This window comes from Gobius niger (assembly GCF_951799975.1).
Source record: "Gobius niger genome assembly, chromosome: 16".
NCBI lineage: Eukaryota > Metazoa > Chordata > Actinopteri > Gobiiformes > Gobiidae > Gobius > Gobius niger.
The window spans coordinates 22,680,332-22,707,689 of NC_136867.1; the positions used below are offsets into that span (position 1 = coordinate 22,680,332).

General features: G+C 41.6%; 1 protein-coding gene across 2 annotated transcripts; it reads right to left on the reverse strand.

Annotated features, from left to right (window-relative positions):
* Positions 1–772: 772 nt before the first annotated feature.
* setd3 (SET domain containing 3, actin histidine methyltransferase) lies at positions 773–26,571 on the reverse strand. 2 transcript variants are annotated; one of them, XM_079573492.1, is made up of 13 exons: positions 26,463–26,571; positions 22,051–22,169; positions 20,774–20,866; positions 20,530–20,678; positions 20,020–20,092; positions 18,790–19,046; positions 14,452–14,510; positions 12,557–12,671; positions 11,011–11,085; positions 10,584–10,750; positions 6,234–6,319; positions 3,570–3,730; positions 773–2,143 (listed from the first exon to the last, which is right to left on the reverse strand). In XM_079573492.1, the coding sequence occupies exons 2-13, from the start codon at positions 22,151–22,153 to the stop codon at positions 1,706–1,708; spliced, it is 1,776 nt and encodes a 591-aa protein (XP_079429618.1). In that variant the 5' UTR covers positions 22,154–22,169; positions 26,463–26,571; the 3' UTR covers positions 773–1,705. The 2 variants fall into 2 exon arrangements, with proteins under 2 accessions (XP_079429618.1, XP_079429619.1); XM_079573493.1 differs by lacking the exon at positions 26,463–26,571 and adding an exon at positions 26,369–26,450.
* Positions 26,572–27,358: the final 787 nt, after the last annotated feature.

Sequence of the window (27,358 nt, forward strand, 5' to 3'; positions counted from 1 at the left end):
CTGTTTAGAACCAGAAAACAGCACAATAAAGTGTGAAAGATCTGCAAATTTACATTGTTGGGCCCCATGTACAATGTCAAGAAATGTGTGGAAAATGGAGAATAATTGTGGCAAAAAAATTAGGAAAAATGTAAAAAAACAAAAACAAAAAAACAATAAAAAGGAGAAAAAATTGGAAAACATTGGGATTAATAAAAAAAAAGAATAGAAAAATTGGGGCAAAAATAAGAAAAAAAATGTCTAAAAAGAGGCAAATATGGCAAATATTGGGGGAGAAGAATTGGGGCAGGAGGAAATCATTTATTTGAGCTGAAACAACCAAGGAAATGTCTTAAATGTGTTCCCCTGAACAACAGCATCAAAACTTTTTTCGTTTTCTGCTTTTGATTTTGATTTTTTTTAATATCAGTAGTACCTAAACTTTTTTCCGATACCAGACTGGTATCGTTTAACAATATCCAGCCCTACTTTTGTGTGTCCTTAAGAGAGTTGTCTATCCCTAGGCTACTTCCTCAAGAATCCATTTTTACAAGTTGCTTTTCTGCCTTGTATCCACTAAATGACATTCACGTTTCAGTAATTTTCTATTTTCCTGACAGAGAAGCAGCCACACCACTGTTTGTTTTGAACATTGGCTATAACTTAAGTCATAATAGTTTAAATACTGACCACGGAGGCTCTGTCCACTCTACAAGCTCTAAAAATCACTGAAAAAGTATCCATGGTATCTTTTTGATGCCTTCAGCTCGTCTTTAGAGTGGAAGTAGAAGAAACTTGGGCACGGGGACTTTGTTTAACTGTGTATTATCAGTGCAAAGTGTCAGTAACCGGGATCACCACAACTCAAAATGACAGACAACCTTAAGAAACAAAACAGTGCCTTCTTATTTTTCAAACAAAGAGTTAAACAGGTTCATTCTTAGACAAAAATAATATATAATCTCCATGAGCGTCCTCGTTTCGTTGACTTGTATGGCTTTTCGGGGGTGGGTGGGGGGGCAACGCTATAGGCCACTCTTCTCTCCCTTTCAGTGTCATCCATAGATAATCACTATAACTTTACACAAGTACATTCAAAATGATTCTAATAGACTTCTTACTACAAAATAAGCAGAGTGAATGAGACGTGTAAAAAGACTTCCTCCGTCCTACGCATTTCCCGCTGGAAATAACTTTTAGAAACCAAAGACAATGGGCAGCGTTGGCCTACGTTTTAGCAGCGAGAGGATACGATTGTCAAACTCAAAACTTACTGGACGCAGATGGAGACAAACTGCCGTAATAAACCAGTTTTCAACAGCGGAGATTTTGGCTTTGCAGAAATAACTATCGCCTTTATCTTTACTTTTTCTTTTTTTCTGCCCATATATCTGGAGCCGGTTCCCTTCTTTCTCACCACAAAAAAGCTGCGTTTCAAACCATTACGCATATTGTTAACGCTTCTTAAATCACCACACACGATTAAGCGATGTTTTTACTTAATAGTGTGCAGCGTCGCCACGGCGATCCGGTAAACGCGCTGGCGGCAGCGTCTGAAACAAGCGGACAACTAAGTAAGTAAAGCCACGTCGGATTACGCACAGTCCTCGAAATGTTCGGCGAATTTGTAATTAAAATTTCTCGTATTTCTGAGTCATTTTTTAGTAGACACAAAAATAAATTAAGTCGATCGATTGGTGGCAAAAGATCTCGGGATATTTCCTTTTCATTCTTCAGTCCGGCTGGCACTTAGGTTGGCCTCTTCTTTTTGGCCTTTCAACGACTCGATAGGCTTTTCATCCGAGTCCAAATTTGAATTCACATCTTGGCTAACTTTTTCTTCTACAACTTCTTCTTCTTCTTCTTCGCCTTTGTCGCCGTTGAGCAGGTGATTGTCCTCCTCGGGGCGCTCCTCCACTTCCTCCAGCTTGCGTAAAATGATGGGCAGTTTCCCCTCGGCGTCAGAGTTCTCGAGCAAGGCGATGTCGCTCTCCTCGTAGCGTGGCAGGGGAGCGCCCTCTTCCTGCTTCTTCTCGAACTGCTGCCGCTTTTCGCGTCCGCTCGCCAAAACCTTCTCCAGGATCTGCTTCTCGGCCAGTCGCAGCTGGATGGCCACGCGAGAGTGCAGAGACAGGTCGGGCTTCTCCAGTAAAGACCGGTCCTCCTGGAACGAGATGAGAGTTGTGGTTATGGTATTAAAAGGCCCTTTATCATTCTTCTGTCTTTTTTAAATTGTAAAAGGTCGAAAGCCTTAGAAAAACATTTTCTCCAGTTTGACATTACCCAAATCTAAAAGCAAAAAAGTGGCAAAAGGGCATCAATAATGTGCTGCAAAAGTAACAATAACACAATAAATAAAAAAAGATAATGTTTTAAGTGTCATGGCAACTTGTAAACAAGCAGCAACCTTCCTCTCTCTTGGAACAGCTGCATTTTTCCGCAAACTGTATTTCCACATTGTTTTACTGGATGCTTTTGTACGTCTTTGCAGTAAAAAAAAATCCAAAGAATCCCACAAAAATACAACAAAGAGTCCATAATGGTCCTGAAGAAAGCAGCTTTTAAAAAGTAAACAAAACAGGTAGCGTATGAGCCAAAGACATTTGAGACCTATACATTTCTTCTGAAACACTGAAGAGGCACCAAGAGCCCCCCACACTAGCAGCACAGTGGAGGCGTCACAAGAGGCGCTACAGGAAACAAAAAAGGGACAAACAAGGAAGTATCGGGCAAGACTCACAGTTGAGACCATAGATATAATATAATAAAGATGAGCAGGTCCCATTCAGCCCCATTAATTGAAAAGGTTCCTGAGTCGTGTGTGAACCGTAATGGCCACACTGTCTCCTTCTACGCAGCCTGTTCCTTAAAAGGGCAAAAAGGCGGGAAGCCCTGCGCTCGCGGGGTGGGCGGAGCCTCCACAGAGCTCCAGAGCTTGATTGACAGGCGCTGGAGCCAGTTAATGCACTGAAAATGCTTCTGATTTTCTGTTTTTTAAACAAAAAACAGTGTGGTTCATTGTCACATGGGTCATAGCTTTGGAGCCAGGCTTTTAAGCCGGACGTTTGAAGTCCAATTAGAATCAATGCTCCCAAGTGTCTCTTGGAGTCGCCCCTGGCCACCAGGGGGTGGTATTACAGCAATGTCAGCTCCCCGTCATAAGGACCATAGAGAAGAGCGTTCCTCGCCCATTAGTTGAGACACACGTCTTCTATTCCTACAATTGTTCTGGCTAATGGACAGAAGATGGTGAAAGACTGTTGTGGAACGGAGGGAGCTGCGCAAGAGGAAGAGGTGACCAGTGCAGGACACCACGCTTTAAAACGGGGACTAAATGCGACAAGAACACAACTAAAGAATAATGGAAAAAAAATGAACAATGAAAACGTGACCAAAACATGACAAAAAAAAAACCTACAAAAACTCAAGACCTACATCTGTTTTGTAGGTCTTCGCTTTCATATGAAGCATCACACTGGCCTTTAGGCTGTGACCTCCAGTCGAAAAGCTTTAAGATTTGGGTAAAGCTGAACTGGAGAAAACGCACTCTGTTAAAGGCGGAAGGTAAGAGGTTAAACAGAATGACGAACCTCAGAGGATGTCTTGTAGGTCTTCAGAAGCAGAGCCGCTCTGGTCTCGAGGAAAGTCCATAGTTTGATCTCGTTCTCCCAGCTCACGGGGAACTCGCTGTTTCCTAGAGTGAAGATCTTGTTTATGGCTCCTTCTCCGAGCAGGTAATCCTTCAGCTCCTCTGTGACAACAAACACAAAAAGGTTTTAACACAATACCTTGAACAATTACTTAAGGTTGGTGTTTCACATTGGCTTAGTGCAGTCAGCCATGCCTTTTTCAAAAGTTTTCCAAGGCCTAGATCTTGAACTATCGTGTTTAAAGGAGAATATTCACACACAATGCCCCAGTGGATCCCAGAATAAAACCTTCTTGCCGTCAGGTGTTACAACAAAACTGACCTCAGCCATTATCTCGCTGACACTTGAGGGCAGGACAATATTACAAATTAACGCCTCAGATGTGCTAAAAGTCACCGGCGTCTTTGCTCGCTCCCGAAACCTTTTCTCCTGGCTCCTTTGATGTGACGAGTTAAACATGGCTTAGTTACACGCCGAAGATGAAAGAGCCTCCACTGGTGCGCCCCGCTTGTGTGCACACGCTATTCCATCATGTTGCATCTGCTAAGAACTGTCGACACACGCGCGCACCCCGGCCATGATACCCCCCGCACACAACCAGGGGCGGCGGATCGGGCCCCTTTTAAAAATTAACATGCAGCAAAAAGTGTGAATAATATATCAAGTAGGGTCCCGGAGATGAGTGCGGTGACAGAGGAGGATGTGGCCTTGCGCGCTTGGGGATTTATGACACCGCTGCCGTTCTGCATACATGCCAATGAATATTGCAAACCCCCCCGGTGGATTGCTCCTTCCCCACATCTGGTGGCCTGCCGTGATCAATTAACCAGCCCGGGAACGGACAGGCCCTGCTCTCCTCTGCTCTGCCTCCGACATGGAAGGAGCTTGCAGTCAGTGGATGGCCTCTTTGTTTTAAGGCTCACATGTTATTGACTTTTGACAATGTTTTTCCACACGTTTGCATTTCAAAAAGTATAGTCGGGTTTTGTTTCATTCACGCATGTTTGAGAAATTAAGTGTCATGTGAAAAGCAAGCTCCTGGACACAGCTCCTTACAGGGTGAGGTTACCCCCCGTGTTAAAGGATAGGACACATATACCTTTTGGGACAATAAAGTATGACTTATGATGAGACTGGTTCATTCTTTCAAACTATACATCGACAAATTGCCTTTACAACAAATCATCGAGCAAGTCAAATTTAGTGCTTTATAATGCCATTTTAATGCCACAAATGAATCTTGGCATATTTCACTTTGTACGATTTGTTAACATTCAATCAAACAGGGGAATGAAGGGCACATTTGATATTCAAAACCAAATTGGACACAACAGGCAACTTCGAGCAAAAGAGTGTGTACAATTTTCAAAATCAATCAAACTTACATATACATATATATTTTATATATTAGGATTAAATAAATAGATTAGTCAGTTAAAAGCTAAGCTAAAAAGGTGGGTCTTGAGCCTGCTCTTAATAATAATAATAATGCATCGGTTTTATATAGCGCTTTTCTGGACACTCAAAGACGCTTTACATTGCATTATTCATTCACTCCATAGTAAGCTACTATTGTAGCCACAGCTGCCCTGGGGTAGACTGACGGAAGCGAGGCAACCAGTCTGCACCATAGGCCCCTCCAACCACCACCAACCACTCACTCACTCACACACTACATTCGCTAGGCTTCCTGGTTACTAAATGGTCTCCCATCCAAGTACCGACCAGGCCCTTCCCTGCTTAGCTTCCTAGGTCTGACGGGATTGGGCATCGCAAAGACTCTTAAAAACATGAACATTCTCTGCAGCCCTGAGCTCCTAATAGTAGAAAGACGCCTCGCCGTGAGTCTTTTTGTTGACATTAGGAATAACTAGGAGACCCCTGCCGGAGGAGCGAGGGGCCGTGAAGGTTCATAAGGTAAAAGCAGTTCTGAAAGATAAGGAGGACCAAAACCATTAAGACATTTAAAAACCACTAAAAGAACTTTAAAGTTGATCCTGAAACAAACGGGGAGCCAATGCAGCGATTCTAAAACCGGTGTAATGTGGTCCCGCCTCCTGGTCTTCATCAGGACACGAGCTGCTGAACATGAATTTATGTTTTTGACAAATGTATGCAAAAATAGTTGAGCAATGTCATGGTTATGAGTTCTGTCCCTAAAGAAAAATGGAACTTCGATTTAATGCCAGTTTGAATACGATTTAATGCCTTTTCGGGACTTTAAAAAAGGGACTATACAGAGTTTAAACATGATAATATTATGTATTTTCCTCCCCCTACATGTTCCAGCCATGTCCCAATGTGTAGAATGGGCCCAGACCTGACCCACAACTGCCTCTAAAATCCTGCACTGTCACTCAAAAAGTCATTACTTCGGGTCTGAATTGCCGTCATGCACGAGCTTAATATAGAAACTGCAGTTGCACGGAAGACCTGAGGTGGCAGTAGTGAGTATAAAAATGACCAACCTAGTCCCTTTAGGGCCTTAAATTTTGGAATAATTCATTCAATGACGGGACCCTTCAGAAGTTCTGTGCCTCTTTGGTAGACGATGCTAGATCCATTTTTTTGAGCACTTGACTTTGATGTTTTGTACTGACTTACCCTCCGTCATGCAGAAGACTCTGAGGAAGGCGAGGAGCTGGGCGGAAATCGGCGGCTCGTTACAATGAAGGGCAAAGACGCATGACCTGCAACACACAGAGTATCAAAGTTATAAATGAAACCGGACTATATACAGTTATGACCTGATCTCACAAAAGAAGTGTTATAGATGAAAACACCTCGTACAGTAAAACTCTACATCTACATAATGGACTATATATTCATTTACTCTTTTTCCCCCAAGTGGTTTACAGCTTGAGGTTGAATTATGGGGCAGGAGTATATGAGGCTGAGCTACGTTTTTAGCCTGTGATGCTTTTTAGTGCTTATAATATTTTTCTATTGAGAAGATTGTGTCCCCGGGGGCAGGTAACCAAATCAAAGACTGTCCACTAACGCGTTTACACAGCACTGCGGCCACTGAAGCGCCACTAGATTAAATCCTGTTTTTTTTTTTCCCGTACTGGAAGTCAGCGGCGGCACGGAAACAATGTCCGAGCACTATCCGGGATCAGCAGAATCTATTGCACATCATATAATACATAATATCACATCGCGGGTGTAATTGCGGAGAGGACAATATTTTTCCCCCCCGTTTCAGCAAAGTGATCGATGTGGCGATGGGAGCACAGGGTCGGATTATTACGGCACACAAACACATTACGCGCTCCCCAGACTCCTTATTACATTAGGCCTCCGTCCATTGCTCGGCTGCAGAGCAACCAGACGGGCGAGTTAGCTCTCTGTCGGAAGCAGAGCACTGGAAACAAGGGCTGAATATTGGGGAAACTTTACGAAATGCTCCATATAAATTGTTTTTAAAAATTTAGATCAAATGCATTGTTAAAAGGGTGAGACTATTACACTGTTGAAGGATTACTTACTGACAAAAGTATGGAAGAAAAAAGTAATCCGCAGCAAAAAGTCGAATGCCCATCTCGGGTCGCCCGCTGCATTATGGGTAACGGAATTTGTTTCGGCTACCAAAAAATATTGATTGTTAGCGTAAAGCAACGAAGAAAGCTCTGATTTGGACCGTTTTAACCGCTGGAACGTTGATAATTTAAAGCGTTTTCGTCGTCTCCGTGGAGCTTGTTACAATATGAGCTTAAAGTCTATTTTTACAACCTCGGCTGCGTACGGAGATGGTCAGAAACGGAAAGAAACATTGGCGACCCTTGGCGACTGTTGGACAAAGTGCAGGGTCTGAAACTGTGATCTCATGTCACCGATATTCAGGACATTTAAACTGGAATGAGAAATAAACACGTAGAGTTCTTTTTTTTTGTCTATAAGGAAGTGGACAGTCAACGAAATCTTTTTTTTATTTATTATTATTGTGGCCAGAGAGATCCATGTACACACATAGGCTATGCCATCTAAATTTACTTAATCGATCGCTAATTTGACAGACGGAAATGTACCCACTATATCCAACATCAACACCATTTTGAAACTTTTCCCTGTGATTTCAAGACAAATTTCAAAGATTTAAAAAGTGGCGGTGTCTGTTTCGGGCTGATCCCTGGTCCACTATGGTCCACTATGGTCCACTATGGTCCACTATGGTCCACTATGGTCCAATATGGTCCACTACTGCCTACGGAGCCGCCGTCCTGACTTTTCCCTCGCTTTCAAGATGACAACATAAATATTTGCAAGAAATGTCACTTGAGACATATAGTCTTTAAACTAATGCCCGTAAGCCTTATAATTCACTGTTATGGCTCTTCTCACTTCAGTGTTCTCGCTCCGCTACCTGAACTCGCTCACACATTTCAATGGCGGAGTGGTTTGCTTGGGCCGATAATAGGAGCCTGATTGACCCACGCATGCGCAGTCGAGATGGGCATTCGGCTTACACAAGTACGCTTTCGGTCATTAGCGTCGACAGGCACAGGAGCATTTATGATTCAAGTCTCGATATCTTAATAATCACTCATTTGCTCATTTGTGATTGAGAAGATTCACTTTGAACTTGTAGAGAGCGTCCAGTTAGTTGCAGGTACAACACAGTCGGCCAAGTCAAAACTTTCCATGTACTTTTTGAAATACTGTACAGCCACACTTCACGACAACTAGTTAGAGCGAGGCTGTGGCAAACCCATATCTGTGCCGAAGTGTAAATCAAAATCCTAATGCGATCTCAGCTCTGCGACGCTCATTTCCATCATCCGGTATCAGATGAACTTTGGCGGGCGTGATTCTTGCTGTTAAAAAAAAAACAAAAAAAAACACACAGTTTGATGACAGCAGCCGCCTGGCATCTCGGCGAGGCCCCGGCCGCCGATCAGAGCCCGTTTCCTTTGAAAATGATCTACGAGTAAATCTGTCACTTTAACGGAGCGCCACAGCAACAATGGGGTTTGTTTCATTTAATTTCCACTGTTGAGACTCGGGCTGTCATCAATAAGAGATTAAAAGACGTCTGATTAAAAATGCCGAGCACAGAACGCTGCATAAAATTAAGGGGCTAATGATAAAATGATTAAGCTTCTTGGTGATGAAAGTGTTGGGGCGGATGGTGAATTGATACTCGCTGTTGTGGGAGGCAAAAAAAAAAAAAAAAAGGCAAACTGCTGCAACATTTATATTATGTGATTCAATTATGCCAAAGGGGCGACTAATTGGCTGAAACATCTACTGAAGGAAGACAAAAGTGTGGCTTTGTAAAAGGTTGTGAAGTTGGAGTAAGCCTGGAGGGGTCCTTGACACGTACTGAAGCACTCACACGCTCAACATGTTTTAGGTTAAAGCAACACTGCCCAACTTTTCAACCAAAAACTAAAATAATAAACATGGGTTGTCTTCTTTACGGGTGTTTTTATTGCTAAAAAAATACTTACAAAAATGATTTCTTTGGTATGAACGGGCTTTACCTTTCCACAGAAATGACTTTGCCGGGTGCAGGACATCACCTGCTCGTTTCCATGGAGATGCCGCAGCTTCGATTTGATATCAGGCAGCCGAAAGCCAAGTATTAAAACTTTCTCTTTCAAATGTTTTGTTAAGTTAGTGGCTAGTTGAGTGTAACAAATGTGTTGTTCTTGTGGCATAAAGCAACATACAACCTGGAATGTTCCACAATATGGCTTTAACCTCTTAACCCCCGTCCAAACCGAGCAGATTTTCTCCAGTTTGGCATTACACATATATATTGGAAAAAAAGTGTCAAAATAGCGACAAAAACGAGATGAAAAAAATGAAAACACGACAAAAACCAACAAAAACATGACAAGAAAAGCGAAGAAAGAGGAAAAAAAAAAAAGCCACAAAGAAGCTACAAAAACGAGAAAAACACAAGAAAAAAGATGAAAAAAATGAAAAAAATGAGGAGGAAAAAAAGACGAAAACGGGGAGGAAAACACAACAAAAAGGAAACAAAAAAGCCACAAAAAAATGGCAAAAACGAGACGAAAACATGGATGAGAACGCAACAGGAAAGCCACAACGTGAAGATCCATTTAGATCAGTTTAGAGGGTCTTAGCTTTCAAATGAGGTACTGGCCTATAGGCTGTAAGAAGCTTAAAGATTCAGGCAAAGTCGACCTGGAGAAAATATGCTCAGTTAATGCCGGGGGTTAAAGCTCGGGTACCTCATTTTTCCTGTTCAAACAGTGACATATTTTAGCCTAAACTTGTTTCTAGCTCTCACAATCCTTCCTGTGTATTCAAATTGTTCAAAGAATGTGATTATATGCACATTTCACACCCATATACAGCATTGAGTGGTGACAAAGTGAAGCAGGGCGGCCACCAACAAGATAAACTCCACTAATTTAGATTAGACTTCTATCATCCATTGCTCAATAAAACTTTAGGTGAAGACAACACAACAAGGTCCGTGTTTTGCTGCGTTTACTCTGAGGTGGCAAAAATAAATGTATTCTACAACACCAAAAAAAGATCAGGTACCCCTTTAAGTGGTTAAAAACACATAAATCGTCAAGTGTTTTTGTTCACACACACATTAATTATCAATGTCATTTCAACATGCTACCGTCTTCCCCGTCTACAGCAGAGGGCAAAAGAGTCATAATGCAAGTATTCTAATACAGGGTGAAAGAGCCAGGACACCAAGAGAAGTGGTCCGAGTTATAGAATAAATGCTAAAGGTGTAATAAAGATGAGATCAAAACTAAGCTGCTGTAAATAATGGATTTTGAGAAACAGCATTTTGTAGAACTACTGAAATCCAAATGACTTCAACTCTTCTATAAATGAGTGCCATGTACGTAAACTGCTGAAATGTGTCAAAAAATGTCCGAGTTTTTGCTTGAGTTGATATGAGACAGCGGGAGGAAATAGATGAACTAAAGCTTGTAGACTGGTGTAGAGGAGCTGACTTACGCTGGGATGCCGGCGCGGGCCAGCACCTCGGCCTTCATGGCGTACAGGCGCTCGCTCTTACTGACGCCCAGCTTGATCTTCACTCGGTCGTGGGCGTTGTCCTGGAAGAAGAAGCCGTTGTGGATGACGAACTCGGCATTGGACCTCGTGCCGTAAAAGATGTAGATCTGAGGGGAGGGATAAATCATCAGTGACTGACGACAGAGGATCTCCATCAAAACAGAGCGTCATGAGAAACACTATGCTGGCATTCTCAGGCAGAAAAAAACAAAACAGCAAAGAAGGCCGTGAGAACTTTTGTTTTTAAACTTCCATTATTGCTCATTGCTATGGAGAACTAAAAATGACCTTGGAAATGAAATAAATACATGTACAAATTGCACTTTTCTAACACTTTTTTTTTGTTTAACATTGAGCGTATTCTCACCTGCTCATTCTCTTTGTAGTCACGCAGTGCCACACACTCGCAGCGATCGTCCTCCAAGTTGTAGCCCGTGGTAATCTGCCAACAAAATAAGACACACATTTAGTTATTTTCATAAAACAGAGTTACAGAACCATATTCGAGGCTGGCAATTTGTCACAACAATGTATTAACTTTTATCAACTTAAAGCAGAACAAAGGTAACTTATGCCTCTAGAGGCCGTAAGCGGTGTCGTAGCATGTTGCGTTTTTTTCTCATTAATTGTCTGTGAGAGTAAATACTATGCTGACATAAAAGGTGAAGGGAGAGAGGGATGTTGTACATCCAATAACACAATGGAGATCATTTTTGACACTTAAACTTGGCTATAAATACTGTTTAAGTGGCACTAGCCCGCAGTTAGCTTGCCTGTTAGCCTGTTAGCTTCCACAACAGTGCCACAACTCTGACACAATTTTTTTCAACCAAACTTGGCTGTAAATACTGCCAAAGTGGCTAGTTAGCTTTGCCCTGTTAGCTGTTTCTTCGTGATTCTATTAGTGTGTATTACGCCTCCGACCCGCAGGCAGGAAAGTTGCAATGGTGGTTTTCTAGACAGAGACACCAGGGAGAGATGAAAGACTCTCCAATCATCCCATTAAAGAAATAGGCCACCGTTTTTACATACTGAGATATATTCTTAGAGGAGCTGGAGTGGTTCGAAATCCGCGCAGTAATCTTCTTTATTGTGCGGATGCCAAATTACTCCTGGTATTATTACGCCTTACAATATAGTTCCCCCTTTTATCCGCTTAGAAAATCCACATTGTTTAATTTTGTGTAATTATACTTTGTAGTGGAACACTTAACGTAACCATATTTAAATAGGGAAAACGTGGAAGAGCTTGGTAGCTTCTATCTTGACCTGTTTTGGAGCTATAGTGGAGAGAGGGAGAGGCTAAATGCTAACGCCGCCTGCGCTGTGTTTCAGATCAGACAGGTCCTAAAGAATTCGTCAAAGCTAAGGTAAGAACATATCTCAGTATGTAAAAACGGTGGCCTATTCCTTTAACACTTGTATTACCCCCAGAGGGACTACGAAAATGATTTATTAAGGAAAACAAGTTACTTAGTTCTTTAAATTGACAAAACATTGTGGGGGAATAGATGTCATGATAGGCTGAAGTACAAGTAAAGAAAAAAACAATTTACGGGAACATTTATCCTACTGTAATGTTAATGAAGAAATAACTAAATGCTTCATATATTTTCACTAAACTATAAGCTGTTAGTTTAAAAAAAAAATCACAGATGACAAGAAAAACAATCATGACGGCACAGGTTTGTAGATATTAGAAGATAGTGCAGGACTGTACTGTAATAATATTGTTGTGACAACTGCTGCAGGCTTTTTGATAACAGCGTATAACGTGAAAGAGGGTGAAGAGCAGGGTAGAAACAGTTCGCAATATGTCGAGACGCAGAGGCCGAAAACGTGCACAGGCGCTGCAGGCTTTAAACCCCTCGGTCATCGTGCTGCAGAGATTTGCATATTGACGACTCCCTCACCAGTCCGTTGGTGTGGTTGCACATGTCCCACAGCGGGATGAGGGCCAGAGTGACGCGGCTGCCGTCCTCGGTCGGGATCTGGTTCTGACGGGTCATCACCGAGGACACGGCCCACCTGGCAAAAAGTTCAACCGTCAATACAAGACACTATATGTACAATGCTCATCATGAAAAGGTTTACAGGCCTCCAGCAGTGATCTGTGGTAACACTTCGGGCCACTAAAACCATCCTCTTGTTAGTAGACATGTCCCTTTCCACACAGTATTTTGAGCAAAGGATTCCCATTATAAAGCTTTTGTTGTTTGCCAAAGCTGCCAGCGTAAGTGTGGCGGGGGTGCTGTATAGGTAAGCGTTCATATGATGCTTTACAACAGCACCACCGTAGGGCTGACACTGATGGTGAGACGGAGGAAGTTGCCAGACAGAGCAGAGGATTGCATCAGAACCAAGATAAAAGGGAGAAATTAGAGACAAAGGGACTCTGTAACAGATGGAAGTGTAGAATGGTCATAAAACATAAGGAAATAATGGAATGGCTAACTGCAGTGCTCTCCTCTTAAAGTGATAGTCTGGAAGTTTGCAAAGAGAGGAGAGAGAGTATGAAAATTGAAAGTTAACAATGAAATTTCTCCCCTCACTTAATCCCCACCTACACAAGCACATTTTCTCCTGTTATTATCCAGGTATCCAGGCATTCCCCAAATCTAAAATCATCCTGAAAAAAGACTCAAAATAGCAACATAAACGACACAAAAATAGCGTCAAAAAAGAAAAAGAAAGACCACAAAAAAGTTACAAAAACACGACAGAAAAGCAACAAGAAAGTCGGTCTTAGCTTTCAAATAAGGTGTTGCACTGGCCTATAAGCTGTAAGCATTTTCAGATTTGGATGATGTCGAAATGGAGAAAATGTGCTCCGTTAAAGTGGGGGTTAAGAGATAAATCCGTCCGAGTTTGTAAAAATGAGGAGAGCAGGAACAGAAGTATTACCATCAAGCTCCTCCCCCTCCTCCTGATTGGACCCGACAGGCCGGTTCATAGGAAAAGCTCGCCTCATTGGTCAACGCGGGAGGATACTAGACTCTGATAAGTTGCTGAGATCCGGGAAGGAGGAACTTTACAAAAAAATTATATATATTTTTACATACTTTACATCAAAATGCAAGACCAGGTAGTCGATTTTGCACATTTTATGAAATTTGTAAAACATTTAGAGACTTCCAGACTATCACTTTAATGACACCCGTGAGCACTACAGGGCAGGGAAACTGTTGTTTATTGGATTTTATGCTCTTTACAAGCAAAATGAAATATGATTACATTGATTCCTTATCGTTTTTGGTCATCATGGTGAGAACAGGTCAGGACTTAATCATGGAAATGATTCTAAGTTTTAAGTGAACTGGAAGTGTTCTGAATCATCCTGGGAAAAGACACGGGTCCATCTTGTCCGGAAGCACAGGCTCCAGAGTCCCAAAAACCTCAGAACCTTGATTTTAATAAAAAGATTATATGGTTACTCCTCCCATAGTGAGTAAATCTATGACAAAGCTTTATGTTGGCATGTTTAAACGTGTAGCTTACCATAGAAACTTCACATCCTTTAATTTTATGTCAGTGGGGTCAAGACCAAAAAATAAAATCATACTTTTATGCTCAAAACAGTGATGCTGAATTTTCACCAAATAGAAATCCACTTGAGTAGTTAATTTGGCGTCTACTTTTACTTCTCCTTGAGTAACACTTGAACTTTTATTGCCACAAATTGGTTGAAAAGTGGGTCGCTGCTGTAGAAGAATCAGCATTTCCCCCTTGCTCTTTTTCACGGCGCCTCGGCGTGTGAGGAGAGACCAGGCTGAAAACAGGACAAGGAGACTCACACACACACACTGACCTGTAGTCATCAAACGTGAAGCTGTCCTTCAGGGGTAGTTTGCTGGCGGCTGGATGAGTCTGGGGATGGAGGGATGGAGCGAGAGGAAAGGGGAGGAAAAAAAAAAAAAAAAAACACAAATCAGTATGAGGAATTTCATTATGCAGGTATGCTAGAGGGGGGGCGCCTGACAGGGACGCCTAACAAGAAGGACTGGGAGTACGGGGGCAGCATTGGGGCATTTGCGCATGTATATCAATGCGCGTGTAGCTGTGTGTGTGTGTGTGTGTGTGTGTTCGACCACGGCGGCAGCGTGACACGGGGCCCCCCCCCCCACATACATCACTGTCAACTTAATTTGTTGTGGCCAGCAGCCGTCATAAATCTGCCTCATCAATTTGAGCCTGCACCGTGGAGGGGATCGGCGAGCGCCTAGTATATGCATGTGTGTGTGTGTGGGTGTGTGTGTGTGTGTTGCCTCTCGCCCATGCCACCCGCCAACCCGGCCCCCCCCTTCACATTTAAAGCCACACAGCCGCCACCTACGAGAGCCATTTGCAAACTGTCCCTAGCTTAAACGGGAAAGAGAGGGAAGGTAGAGAGAGGGAGAGAGAGAGAGAGAGGGGGGCAGTTCAGGAGAATGCATAATGAAGTGGACAGGGGGATAGAGGGAGGGCCTAAAGAGCAGGAACAAAGTGAAAGAAAAGTAGAAGGAAGAAAAAACGCAGGACATGCTTATACATTGGACATAACTGTACAATTATTACCCTATACTGTATGATACTACACCAAAGGGCTGCACAACGAATAAAATCGAGTCAAATCACTTCATAATTCATAATAGGGGGGAGAAATCACCCAGCTCTATACATGAAAATACCACATTTGGACCAAAACAAGGCTATAATGGAGCCAAATCAATCACTTTCCATAAGTTACCATGGGTTGTGTATAAATCTCACTCACACTGAAGACCTCAGTGATCTTGCGAGGAATTGTGGCTTCTTGAGACACAGATATTGCGTCACTTAACCTCTAGACCCCCACATTAACCAAGCACATTTCCTCCAGTTCAGCATTGCCCAAAACTAAACGCTTCTTGAAAAAAAGCATCAAATTAGCGATGAAAACGAGACGAAAAATAGGATCAAAATGCAACTAGAAAAGTTACCAAAAAAAAGCTCCGAAAATGCATTAAAAAATCTCAGTTTTAGCTTTCAAATGAGGTTATACCCTGCAAGGCCTATAGCAGGGGTAAGTAAATTTCGCTGGGGGCCGAAATATATCGAGAGTGTATTGCTGGGGTCCATAAACAAAAGCTCCAGGCAAGAGACTTACTTTCTTTTTTGACATACTCAGGAATTTGTGATCTACAGGTCAGGGGCCGGATTGAATCATCTCGCAGGCCGGATTTGGCCCGCGGGTCGCCTGTTGGAGACCCCTGGCCTATAGGCTGTAAGCTCCAGTTGAGAAGCTTTTATAATTGGGTAAAGCCGAACTGAAGAGAATGTGCTCAGTTAAGGTGGGGGTTAAGAGGCTAATATTGTGATAATAACATTCTGACAGTGATTTGCTATATCGGCCAAGTTGACCAGCATTTTTTGCAGCGTCTTGCCCAAAGACATTGCACTTCCCGTGAATCGCACATACAATCAGAACTGAGAGTCGTTTTAAAAGTTCAATCAAAAGTGATGTCTTAAAGTCAACATTTTAACTTCCTGATACACTGGTGTAAACTAGGGAGTGTTTGAAATGAGCGCTACTTCCTGATCCACTTTTTCACCTCTTCAACATTACATTACACCTCATCAAACTAGCCAAAGCAGATCCACAACAAAAACATGAATCCATGTCTTGTAACATCTAAGGCTCATAACATTATCACTAAAGATAACACAGTAAAATGATTTCAGAGTCCGACAATGCAACGCTATCCATGCAACAGCTTGCAGATTCATACATAAAGCCGGTTCATTAGCGTAGCCCTAACACCGGCGGCTTATCTGATCACTTTCTTTTCACATGATCAACTACTGCCGCGAAGATAAAAAACCCCTCCGCCAGCCAGACACGTCGGGAGATGGACACCGGTGCAAAGAGCATTCTGAACGAACTATGTCTACAGCCTCACGCTCACGCTGAGCTCCTGATGTATTAGCATCCACAGACAGGGGTCATCCATCATGTGCCACAGCGGAGGAGCCGGGTGCAAGACAGACACGTGGGCCAAAGCCAAACACGGGGCCGCACAGTGGACGACGAGTCTGGACATGGTGTTTTTAATGGAAATATGAAGTGAGAATCTTTATTGGAAGGCGGTTTCTACAATAGCATGCGCTCTTAGGATAGTGTTTGTATATAATCATGTGTAAACGCCCAATTAAACCAGCATTATGCCACAGACCCAGACTAAAAGGGGGTATTTTTGTATGTAAAGGTAAAAGTAAACACCTCTAATGTCCTGAAATATTGCTATATTTCTGTGATGCTGCACTACAACATACACATTTGGTTACTGCATGCATGTTTTCCATAGAAGCCCCAAAAATTGGATTGACACTTTATTTCCAAATACGAGTCCACGGCAGACACCCCACCTACACGCTGTCCGGTGATTTGATGAAATAGCTCTACATCCCGGCGCCACATCTCCATGTTTTGTCGCATGTCAGTAATTGTCCTGTCTGCATCTGTCTGTATACATCAGCATACATCAGCCCCGGCGCCCTGATCATGCAACCCAACTCACCGCCGGACACACTTCACGGCGAGAGAAAGAAAGGAAGGGAGGGAGGGAGGAAGGGAGAGATAGAGAGGGCTTTTTTTTTTGAGGAAGGTACATTCAGGTCAATTCAATTCAAAGCCAATGTGACAAGCTAATTTTCCAGCCCGGTCATCTGAGGAGGAGGGAGGTGAGGCGGGGGGGGGGGTGAGGGAGGAAGGGAGGGAGGATGGAGGGGGGACAGTGCCACAGACTGAAGCGATGGGCGAGTTTGGATGTGTCTTTTTCTGTGAGAGCAAAGGAGCGGGAAAGAAGAGAGAGCATCCCAAATTAAGATGGTGTGATTTCACTTTTTAGTCTATTCAGCAAGGAGGGGTTCTTCTGGGGTCTGTTTGTGTGTTGTTTACATGCTCTCCCCAAGCCTGGGCAAAAACGCAGAAGACAAACTCACCTGCCCTCTATTTAAGGAGAGTTTTGATTCCCACCATGTGTACTACTTGGAAAGCATGACATTCCACATCTGATAAAAGGTGTATAGGACTAAAAGTAAAGTGGAGTTTGAGATTATCTTTTGCAGCCAACACAAGCAATATGACAGCAGTAAAACAGCCCAAATGGCCAAGAATGCAACTTTGAGAGCCTTGATCAGGGCAAGGCCAAACCCCACAGCTGATAAAAAATAAAATAAAAGCGCAAAATGCCTGTGTATTATTTTGGTGAACACAAAACAGATTTCAATCATATAGAGCACAACACTCCCACCTAGTGTGCACGGTCGAAACTGCACTTAAGTATCAGACAAACGATTTCTACATGTTCCCCAGTGGTAATATATATATATGATTTCCCTTACTTGTTGACTTACTAGGAAAGTTAAAACCTAACAAAAAAAAAAATCATAAAAATGTTTACTGCATTCTGGATTTCCTCATAATGTTGGAAACAAAATCTAACACAAACGCAGCGAATCTCTTTTTAGAAGAAATTGATAACCTATTTAAAAAGTCTAATCATTAATCCACAGAAGCTCAACTACAGATTTTACTTTTTACTTACACACTACACAGTAATAGGTCGCTTTCACAAGCACAACAATACTGCCATAACTGTGCATAAAAACAGCAGTCAGACATTATGATATAAAAAGCAGGTCAAAATAATCACAAGTTCTTTAGCAGGTATTTGTCTCCCCCTACTGGCCATGCCAAGAATTAACTAGAAGTGCTCACAAGGATGAACCCTATGCATATACTATGAGTATAGTCTTTTTATGTATTTATTTATTGGGTCGGGACAGTTCATGTAGCCTTAGGTTCATTTCCATCCGATTTCGCACTCTCAAAACACACTAGTCATTCATCCTGGCCTGTTGTACATGTTTTTAGTGGTAGGGGAAACCGGAGTGCCTGGAGGAAACCTACGCAGACACAGGGAGAACATGCAAACCCCACACAGAAAGGCTCCGTCCAGGTGGGAATCGAACCTGGGACCTTCTAGCTGTGATGCATGCGCGCCCACGATCTTGAATATTGCAATAATGATTTTACAGTGTGTTTTACTGAACTATTTCGACACAAACACCAATGAAAGCTCAAGAGAAAGGTGTACTTAAAAACGAAACTGTCCTCTCCTCTCACCTGTATGAGTTTGTAGAAGTACGCGTACTGCCGGGCCGTGTTCTTGTACTGGCTCAGGACGTCCGGGATTGCCTGGGTGCCCAACAGTTGCTGCACCTCGTCCTGCTGGAAGTACAGGGGAGTGTCGTAGTCGGGCGGCAGGGAGCGGATGTACGGCAGCCATGGGGAGCTGGGGTCGGCCCGCTCGCACAACAGGTGAAGAGCCAGAGTCACGTTTCCCATGGCCTGCATGATCCTGTCCTGGCTGTAGAGGAGACCTAGAGAGACAACACAAGAAATATGATACACTGAACATGTACATACAAGGAGAAGAAAGGAAAGAACGGATGATTCCTGGACTGAGCGGCTTCTTCCTGACAGGAGTTTGCACTAAGGATCTTTTCTCTTATTCGAACAAGATTTGTAATTTAAGTTAATCTTTTAACCCCACCTGAGCGGAGCACATTTTCTCCAGTTTAACATTAACATTACCCAAATATAAAAGCTTCTTGGGAAAAAAGTGTTGGAAAAGCAACAATAAGACAATAAAAAAATGTGACAAAAACACGATTGAAAAGGGATAAAAAGCAGCAAAAAAAGGCACAAAAGAGTGACATAAATGTGTTGGAACAACAATAACACAATTAAAAAGGGAAATTAACGACAAAGAAAAACAAAATACAAAAACAACACAAAAAGCAGCAATAAAAGAGTGACAAAAATGTGCTGGAAAAGCAACAATGACAGTAAAAAAGCGACTAAAACACAACAAAAAAGTGACAAAAAGGCTACAAAAACAGTAAAACATGACAAAGCGCTTTAAAATGTGTGGCAAAAACATGGCGACAAACAAGTTCCCATCAGTTTTGTCGGTCTTAGCTTTCAGATGAGGCGTTAAGATGGGGGTAAGAGGTTAAAATCAAGAATTAGCTGACAGTAGAAGCTTTAAACCGTCCAAGAGCCTTAATATTTGACAATCACATGTAGTTAGGCGTCTTAACTACAGGATCAGCAATTTCTTTTATTACAAAAAGACCCCATGGAGACACAATTTGTGTTATGTGCAAATTTGGTATATCTTAAATAATTCCTATTTCTTATAATAAGCTAATTGAACCAATCAAATTGCAATATGGGCTAATCCCGCAGCTAACTCGCTCAGCTCAGGAACCAGACCTCAGCTAAAGAAGAGTATACTGTACTACTTTGCCAGTGAGAAGCCAGATAAGCACCCCAGTGAGAAATCCTTACCCAGTGCAGAGTTCTGAGCAGATTCTACCGTCATCAGCATCTTCCTGGGAATCCACAAGAACAGCTCCTCTGCCTGTTCACACATACACAGAGCCAGTGTTATTCAACACAAGAGCCTCCAGCAATGTCTGTTTTCTTCCATTTATCTTGTTGACGTTTCTTCTTGTTTTCAAAATGTGCTTTTCAGACCGGATTTAGCCCGTATGTGCGCAGTTCAAGAAAGGATTGGATTAAAGAAGTAAAAAAGGTGAGGAACTGAAATTTTGACTGGCAAGCGTTCTCACTTACAGTTTCAATTTGGCAGAGCTATTACAAAAAAAAAAAAATACATTAAGACATCGAACATTTGGCATCATGTTGAGCCAATCTTTTAGTTCAGCTGCTTAGTAAGAGTTTCCGTTGCTCATAAATCCTAAACATTGTCTGGTAACACTTGGAAATGCGGTTATTTTAAGGTGGTACTTGGCTTTAAAACTGTGTACAGAAGTTACTACGGTAGCACTCGTGTACCTTGATATCCTTGGTGGCTTGCAGGCCGTAGCCTTCCGTCCCGAAGTTGGCCACAGTGAATCCATCCGTCGAAGCCCCACATTCCTGAGCCCAGGCCAACAAGTCTGAGAAGTGATCCTCTCTGCTGCCTTCAAATATGATGGAAACACCTGGCAACATGGAAGACAAGATAATCACAGTGTCATGTAGATATTAAGCGTAAAAAATAACTTTACTATTGTTGAGCATCTGCAAGCAAGTTCACCTTTCTGCTTCTTGCGGATTTTCTCCACCAGAGCCTTGATCTGTGTGTACTCCTCCCATTCTTTACCAGCAGAGGGCGCTGCACTGCTGCACTCTGAAGAGACAGAAATGAGAGAAACAATCAAAATGTGTGCCATTTCAGGCAACATTAGGCTAGTTCAGAGTTGATGGTAGGTCATAGGTCTTTATAATCCACAGAGATAAAGAAAAACAACAATTTATATTCCAGTGCCCAAACAGTAACTATATCAAATCAAGCAAATGGCCACAAAGCATGGTTTTCTAGTGATATTACAGGCTTTAATGATGCGAGTGTCTCCCGGAGTGACAGTATTAAGGGTTTTTGATGCCTCTTATAAAACATTTCTCTTTGTTTTATTTTTATAGTGATAGTCAAACAGCACTGCAAAGTTTTGTATCTGCAATGTGCCCTTTCTCTCCCTTTTAATCATTAACTCGACTCCAAGAGACTTCGGTGCAAGAACTTCTATTTCAGTGAAGTTTTTTCTATGCACAACTGACGTCATGTAGCTCTGTGGTTATGATAAAGCAGCAGTTATCTCCTGGACGGGCGGCAAGTTTCACAATCAAATCGCAAATCGAAATTGCTTCATTTTGTTCACAACTACCAAATCACAAAAGCTGTTAATTTTTAGGGACTATAACGTCCGCTTCAAACTTAAAAATGTCCATGAGTTCTGTATAATGCCTAATATTAGTTTAGCAGATCATTTCTTTGTTCTCCCACCTGCAAATGCGCCAATGTGGACTGAGAACTCATATTTTTTTTATCATAATAAGAGTAATTTTGCGAAAACCCCTGTCTCCATGTATAGTATCACTGCAAAAAGTAAATATCAAGCATTGGCTTAAATGACTTGAATTGAGGAAATGCATCCTGTTTTGTCGGTTTTCACTCATTTAGACACTTTTTCTGATCGGGCATAGTTTATTTTGCTTGCTTGAGGACATTTCAGACCAGTTCTAAGGTAAATCTCGCTTGAAATAAGAAAGTAAAATTGCCAATGAGGTAAGACAAATTCTCTTACCCCATTGGCAAAGAAAATTACCTGAAATAAGGACGAAATGTATTGAAACGAGTCAGAAACATCTCAGAACGAGTGAAATAATCTAGGACAAATGCCCAACAACGTCTTAACTAGTCAAAACAACTAAAATTTGGATTATTATGCTCAAATTGAGACGTTTATACTGATCTAGTTCATTACTTTTTGCAGTGTACTATATAGTTAAATAGTGTACGTGTGAACAACATACTCTGTAGCAGCTCTGAAACCAGGTTCATCATTTCTTTGGGAGAAATGACAGCCGTCGCCCCAGAGCCCGACTTCTGAGTCTTCACTCGACTCTTCTTCCCCATTTTGTTAAACGGACAACTGTAGAAAAAAAAAAGGGACAGAGAAAAGAAGTTAGTTACATATCTACCCTGACAAAAACACTTGGGCCAAACCCACAACAGGTTGGGATTAACCCTGGCGCCCGATAAAAGAACCATCTCAGTGAGTAGAGTTGTGTTTGCATTGGCTGGATCTCAACAATAACAAAATAAGCCCGGCGATGTTTGGTTACTCATTCCCTACAATCAAACCCAGTACAAATATGTGGATCTTTTGCGCAACACTTTTTATCATGTTCAAGCATTTTGTTTTGTTTGTGATTTATATTAAGCTAGAAACAATTCTGAATTACAGTGTAAAATAAAATCATTCCAAGAGAGGTTTAGAAGGAGTGACTGGGTTACAATTTAGCCATTTAAAGCAGTACTAAGTAACTCTTGCCCCTAGAGGCCACAAGCGCAACTGCAGGTGTCATAGCAAATTGCGATTTTTTTAAAGCCACACCGCGAAGAATTTCACCTAATAAATAAAATTGAAATACAAGCATCTATTTTATGACATACAGATATTTTCATCATTGAAAAATACCTCATAAATGTACAGACATTGATGAGGCTCATCCCTCCCAAGATATGACTGTAAACTTTTCCAGGAGTGGGTACGTCTCCAACTCGTCTCCATGGAGATGTGACTAAAGGCAGTCAATTTTGAGATTTAAAGGGACTATAAGGAGTTTAAAAATGTTAAAATTAAGTATTTTCCTCCCCCTACATGTTCCAGCCATGTCCTAATGTGTAGAATGAGCTCAGACCTGTTCACCACAACTGCCTCTAAAATCCTGTACAGTCACTCAAAAATGTGTCACTTCGGCCCGAATTGCCGTCATGCACGAGCTTAATATAGAAGGTGCAGTTACACATATGGCCTGAGGTGGCAGTAGTGAGTATAAAATGGCGAACTTGCTTCCAGCCCCTTTAAGGTTAATTTATCATCCAAATCCATTTGTTTATTACCCACTGCAGTAATAGCATATTCTGTGTTGAGCTGGTCATTAGGAGCACGTTTTGTTTTGCTGGCAACAGTATAGTCCAAAATGTTACGCGGTGTACTTTTAGCTTATTAGTTGTCGTGGAGAGTAAATACTACGCTGACAGAAAAGGCGAAGGGAGAGAGGGATATTGTACACCCAATTACACAATGGAAATCATTTTTTTTCACTCAAACTTTGCTGTGTAAATACTGTTTAAAGTGACGCTAGCCCGCTGTTAGCTTTGCCCGTTAGCCTGCTAGCTTCTTCTTCGTGATTCCATTGGTGTGTATTGGTGACTCCGGTCCGGTGGCAGACAAGTTGCAAGCATGGTTCTCTGGCCAGACACACCAGGGGGAGATGAAAGACCCTCCGATCATCCCATAAACACTTGTACTACCCCCACAGGGACTACGAAAAGGATTTATTAAGGTAAACCCGTTAGTACTGCTTCAATAAAAACACAAATGAACTCTTCTCTGTACTAGTAGCACAGTACGTTTCTCCCTGGTTTCCTGTGAAGTACAGTAGACAGACATTGGCGCTTACATCATCAAATGCAGCTGCTCTGTGTATGTTCAGACTCTATAGACTTTAAACTACTGAAGTGAATTCCGCCACCAATGACAACTGCTCTGCCTTTTGTCTCGCACAACAGGCGCATTGAAACATTTATGTTAATTTGGAGGCACAGCTCTTGCTTTGTCGGGACATCGTGACTCATGAATCTCATACAAATCAAAAGACAACATTATAGCATTGAGAACGTTGATAGTAATTAGTTACCAATAGAATTAAATTACGGAATCATGAGAGCTGCATTTTGTAAGCTGTATTATATTTCCACAAGGTAAGATTAGGGTGTGCTTTTGTGATTTTCTTTCTATTGAACGACTTTTTGGTCACATCCACAGTGGAGTCAGCAGTCGACAGCTGTTCAAAAGCACTCGAGAGCAGCTGCCAATAAGGGTCACCATAAAACCACACATGGACACTAAAAAACAAGCTTGACATTTTTCTTGTGAAACTGGGTTTGGGGGTTCGTTGCACTGATACTGATGAGGAATGTCTTTTTCGTGCATGAACTTATTGAAAACATCTTTGAACAGTGTGTGCCCTCTGTTATGAAATCATTTTGCAGTTGGCGAGACTTTCAGAAAAATCAGGATTGAAGCTGATCCCCTGTAGCCCTGTGCCTGTGCTAAATTTAGAAAGTGTCGAAAACAAAGCCAAAACCCAGAGGTAGATAGTACTCGGTTACATTTACTCAAGAACATGTATTTAAGTAACTTTTTGAAGTTTGTAAGTAGTTTTTTTCCCAATACACTACTTTTTTACATCTACTTGAGTAATATAAAAATGAAGCATCTGTACTCTTAGTAAGATAAGTAACTCATGACACTGTTTAAGTGGCAACTCTTCAAAATATTAAGGCTGGGACAAAATATCGGACTTGGATAGCAATACTTTGTGCTGCAATACCAAGCATCGATACTTCATCAAGTATCGCAATACTTCATCAAGTATCGCAATACTTCATCAAGTATCGCAATACTTTCAATACTTGTGTTTGGAGGCATTTTTATCATACACTCCTTTTTTTCCAGCAACAGTTACAGCACTTTGTTACATTTTGTGTTAATACACTTTTCAATCTAAATACTTCACATGACATTTGGTGTATAAAGTTTGGACACGTGACTTTTTACACATTTTAAGGTAAACATATCACTTATTATTTCATATCTCGATATTCATGCCAGATATCTCGATATCGATGCTGTACGATACAACTATGGGTTAGGTGAAAACTAGCGGTGCAAGATGTATCGTTATCGGATCGATATCGAGATATGAACATTAAAAATATTAAAATCGAAAAGGCAAGATATAAACGATAGATTTTCATCAATAAAACTGTACTCTTGTGATTTCACCTAACCCATTGTTATATCGTATCGTAACAATATCTGGCATGAATATCGAGATGTGAAACTTTGTCCATATCGTTCAGCCCTAGTCTCTATCGATATCGTTTCTATCTTGCTTTTTCGATTTTAATATTTTGAATGTTCATATCTCGATATCGATACGATAACGATATATCTTTCAGCCCTACTTATTGTAATTATAATTACTCAGATTGGCCCCTGAGTATCGTGATATGTATCGGATTGTGACAAAAGTGGACCGTCCCAGCTCTACAAAAAAGTGTTTTGTTTCCTTAATTCTTCATAAGGATTCACTTATTCTAATATGTTTTAATGGGATTGTCTGAATAATCATTTCTGTCACGACTGAAACATGAATCAAACTTTTACGCTCAAACAGTTACTCAGTACTCACAGTTTTCTCAAAGTACTTTTATTTTGGGGCCACTACTTTTTACTTCTACTTGAGTAAAATTATTTCAAAGCAACACCACTCATGCTCCAGTAAATATTTTCTACTCTCTGCTAAAAACTACAAATCTGGACTAAACAATCGGGGCAGAGTCGTCTGGACTAGCCTGACAACCTGTGTCTCTTTTGGTTAAACTGCACAGTCATTGAGGCCTTAGTCCCACCTGTTTAGAGAATGCTGTTAAGACACATATATTATTATACAAAACACGTTGAGGTTTATAATATGTTGCAATTCGTGCTATCTTGCTGTCTGTAAACATTACGAATTAAAAAGTGCGTTTGGGGAATAAAGTGCTTTTAAACCTTTAACTATTACATTCACAGCTAAGTTATGTTAAAGCTTTTGTTCCTCCAGTCTCTTTCACCAAACTGCTCAATTACTCTCACTTTTTCCTATCTGATGTGGCCACTCTGGTGTGAAGCGCACGAGCACCAAACAGGACTCAAACGAGCACATATTTCCAGTTTCTTGCTAGTCTTTCCACATTCTACAGTTGGATCTCCTCGGTCCCTGCTCTTAGATCATTTCGCGGCCCCTCTCGAAGCTTTTTAGTAGCAGGCCAGTAGCAGCAGCTCCAGCTACTAGCGTGTTTGGAGGGAGCACGCCCATCGGAGAAGCGATCTAATTGGAGCACAGCTGAGGACAGATCTCATTCATACGCTCCAAATGTAGAAACCAGACCACGGGCTAACCTGCTAGCTGCTAATCTGTCAAGTAATAGAGGATCAGCCGGAGTTTTTGAGTGGAGGCTAATCTGATGACTAACTATACTACGAAAGGAGCTACAATGTTGCTAAACCGTTACCGCAAAGCTCATGCTAACGCGCACGAGGAGCAGCGTCAGGGGCCGCGAACACGTTGCAAAGAAACGGAACATTTAGAAGTGGATTCAGTCATACCTTTTGATAAGTGACAGCAGCAGTAGTTCCTCTATCTCTGCGCGGAAACCCAACTTGACCGAGCGCCTCCGTGTGCAGTAAAATCAAGGCGTTTCGTCCGAGTGGGCGGGGTTTAGCGCGCGCACGCCTCCTCGTAACGTTTATGTGTTTGGGAGAAAGTTTGGCGAATGTAATAAAAATAGAACATAAATGCAAAACAAATAGCCTACATTTATACGTCATACCTGATAAGGTTATTGACAAGTATTGGATTAATGTTTTGAATAGTTTTTGAAGACTGTGTGGGTACATTGTTTTTAGATATTTTGTGAATATGGATTGGCATTATCTCTGGCAACACAGAATAAACTAACCCTCCTTCTCAAACATCTCACTAAGAATAGTTAATGAATAAATAAATCAACTTGTGGGTGAACATTTTCATAGAGAATAATTAAATCCACACACCATAACATTTCATCCAAAAGTAAGGATAGAATACAAGCATTTATTTTATTACAGCCATATCAATTGATGTTTTCAAACATAATGTGTTTGCTGTGAGTGGCTCACCTCTCCTCAGACCTGACTTTACTGGGGGCAGGCAGCTCCAGCTTGTCTCCATGGAGCCATATATTAAATAGGTTATCCAAATCCAGTTTTTCATTACCCACTGCAAAATTGCATTTTCCATGTCGAGCTGGTCATTAGGTGCATTTTGTACTGTACTGTTTGTACTGCTGGCAACAAGAGGTGGGTAATACTTAAGTACATTGTAATCAGTTACTTTGTAAAAGGTTCTGTCTTCTTAGATTAACTGACTTCTTAGATTAACGATCTCTTCCTGTGATCTCCCTCATCCATCCATCAAGACCGGAAATGTGATGTCATATATGAAATTCCATCATGCAATAAAA

Coding starts and splice junctions, on each gene's coding strand:
- setd3 (XM_079573492.1), bottom strand. CDS start 22,153: ATGGGGAAGAAGAGTCGAGTGAAGACTCAGAAGTCGGGCTCTGGGGCG. Junction 20,867..22,050: donor GGTTTCAGAGCTGCTACAGA/GTATGTTGTTCA, acceptor CTGTCTCTTCAG/AGTGCAGCAGTGCAGCGCCC. Junction 10,751..11,010: donor ACTACAAAGAGAATGAGCAG/GTGAGAATACGC, acceptor CCCTCCCCTCAG/ATCTACATCTTTTACGGCAC.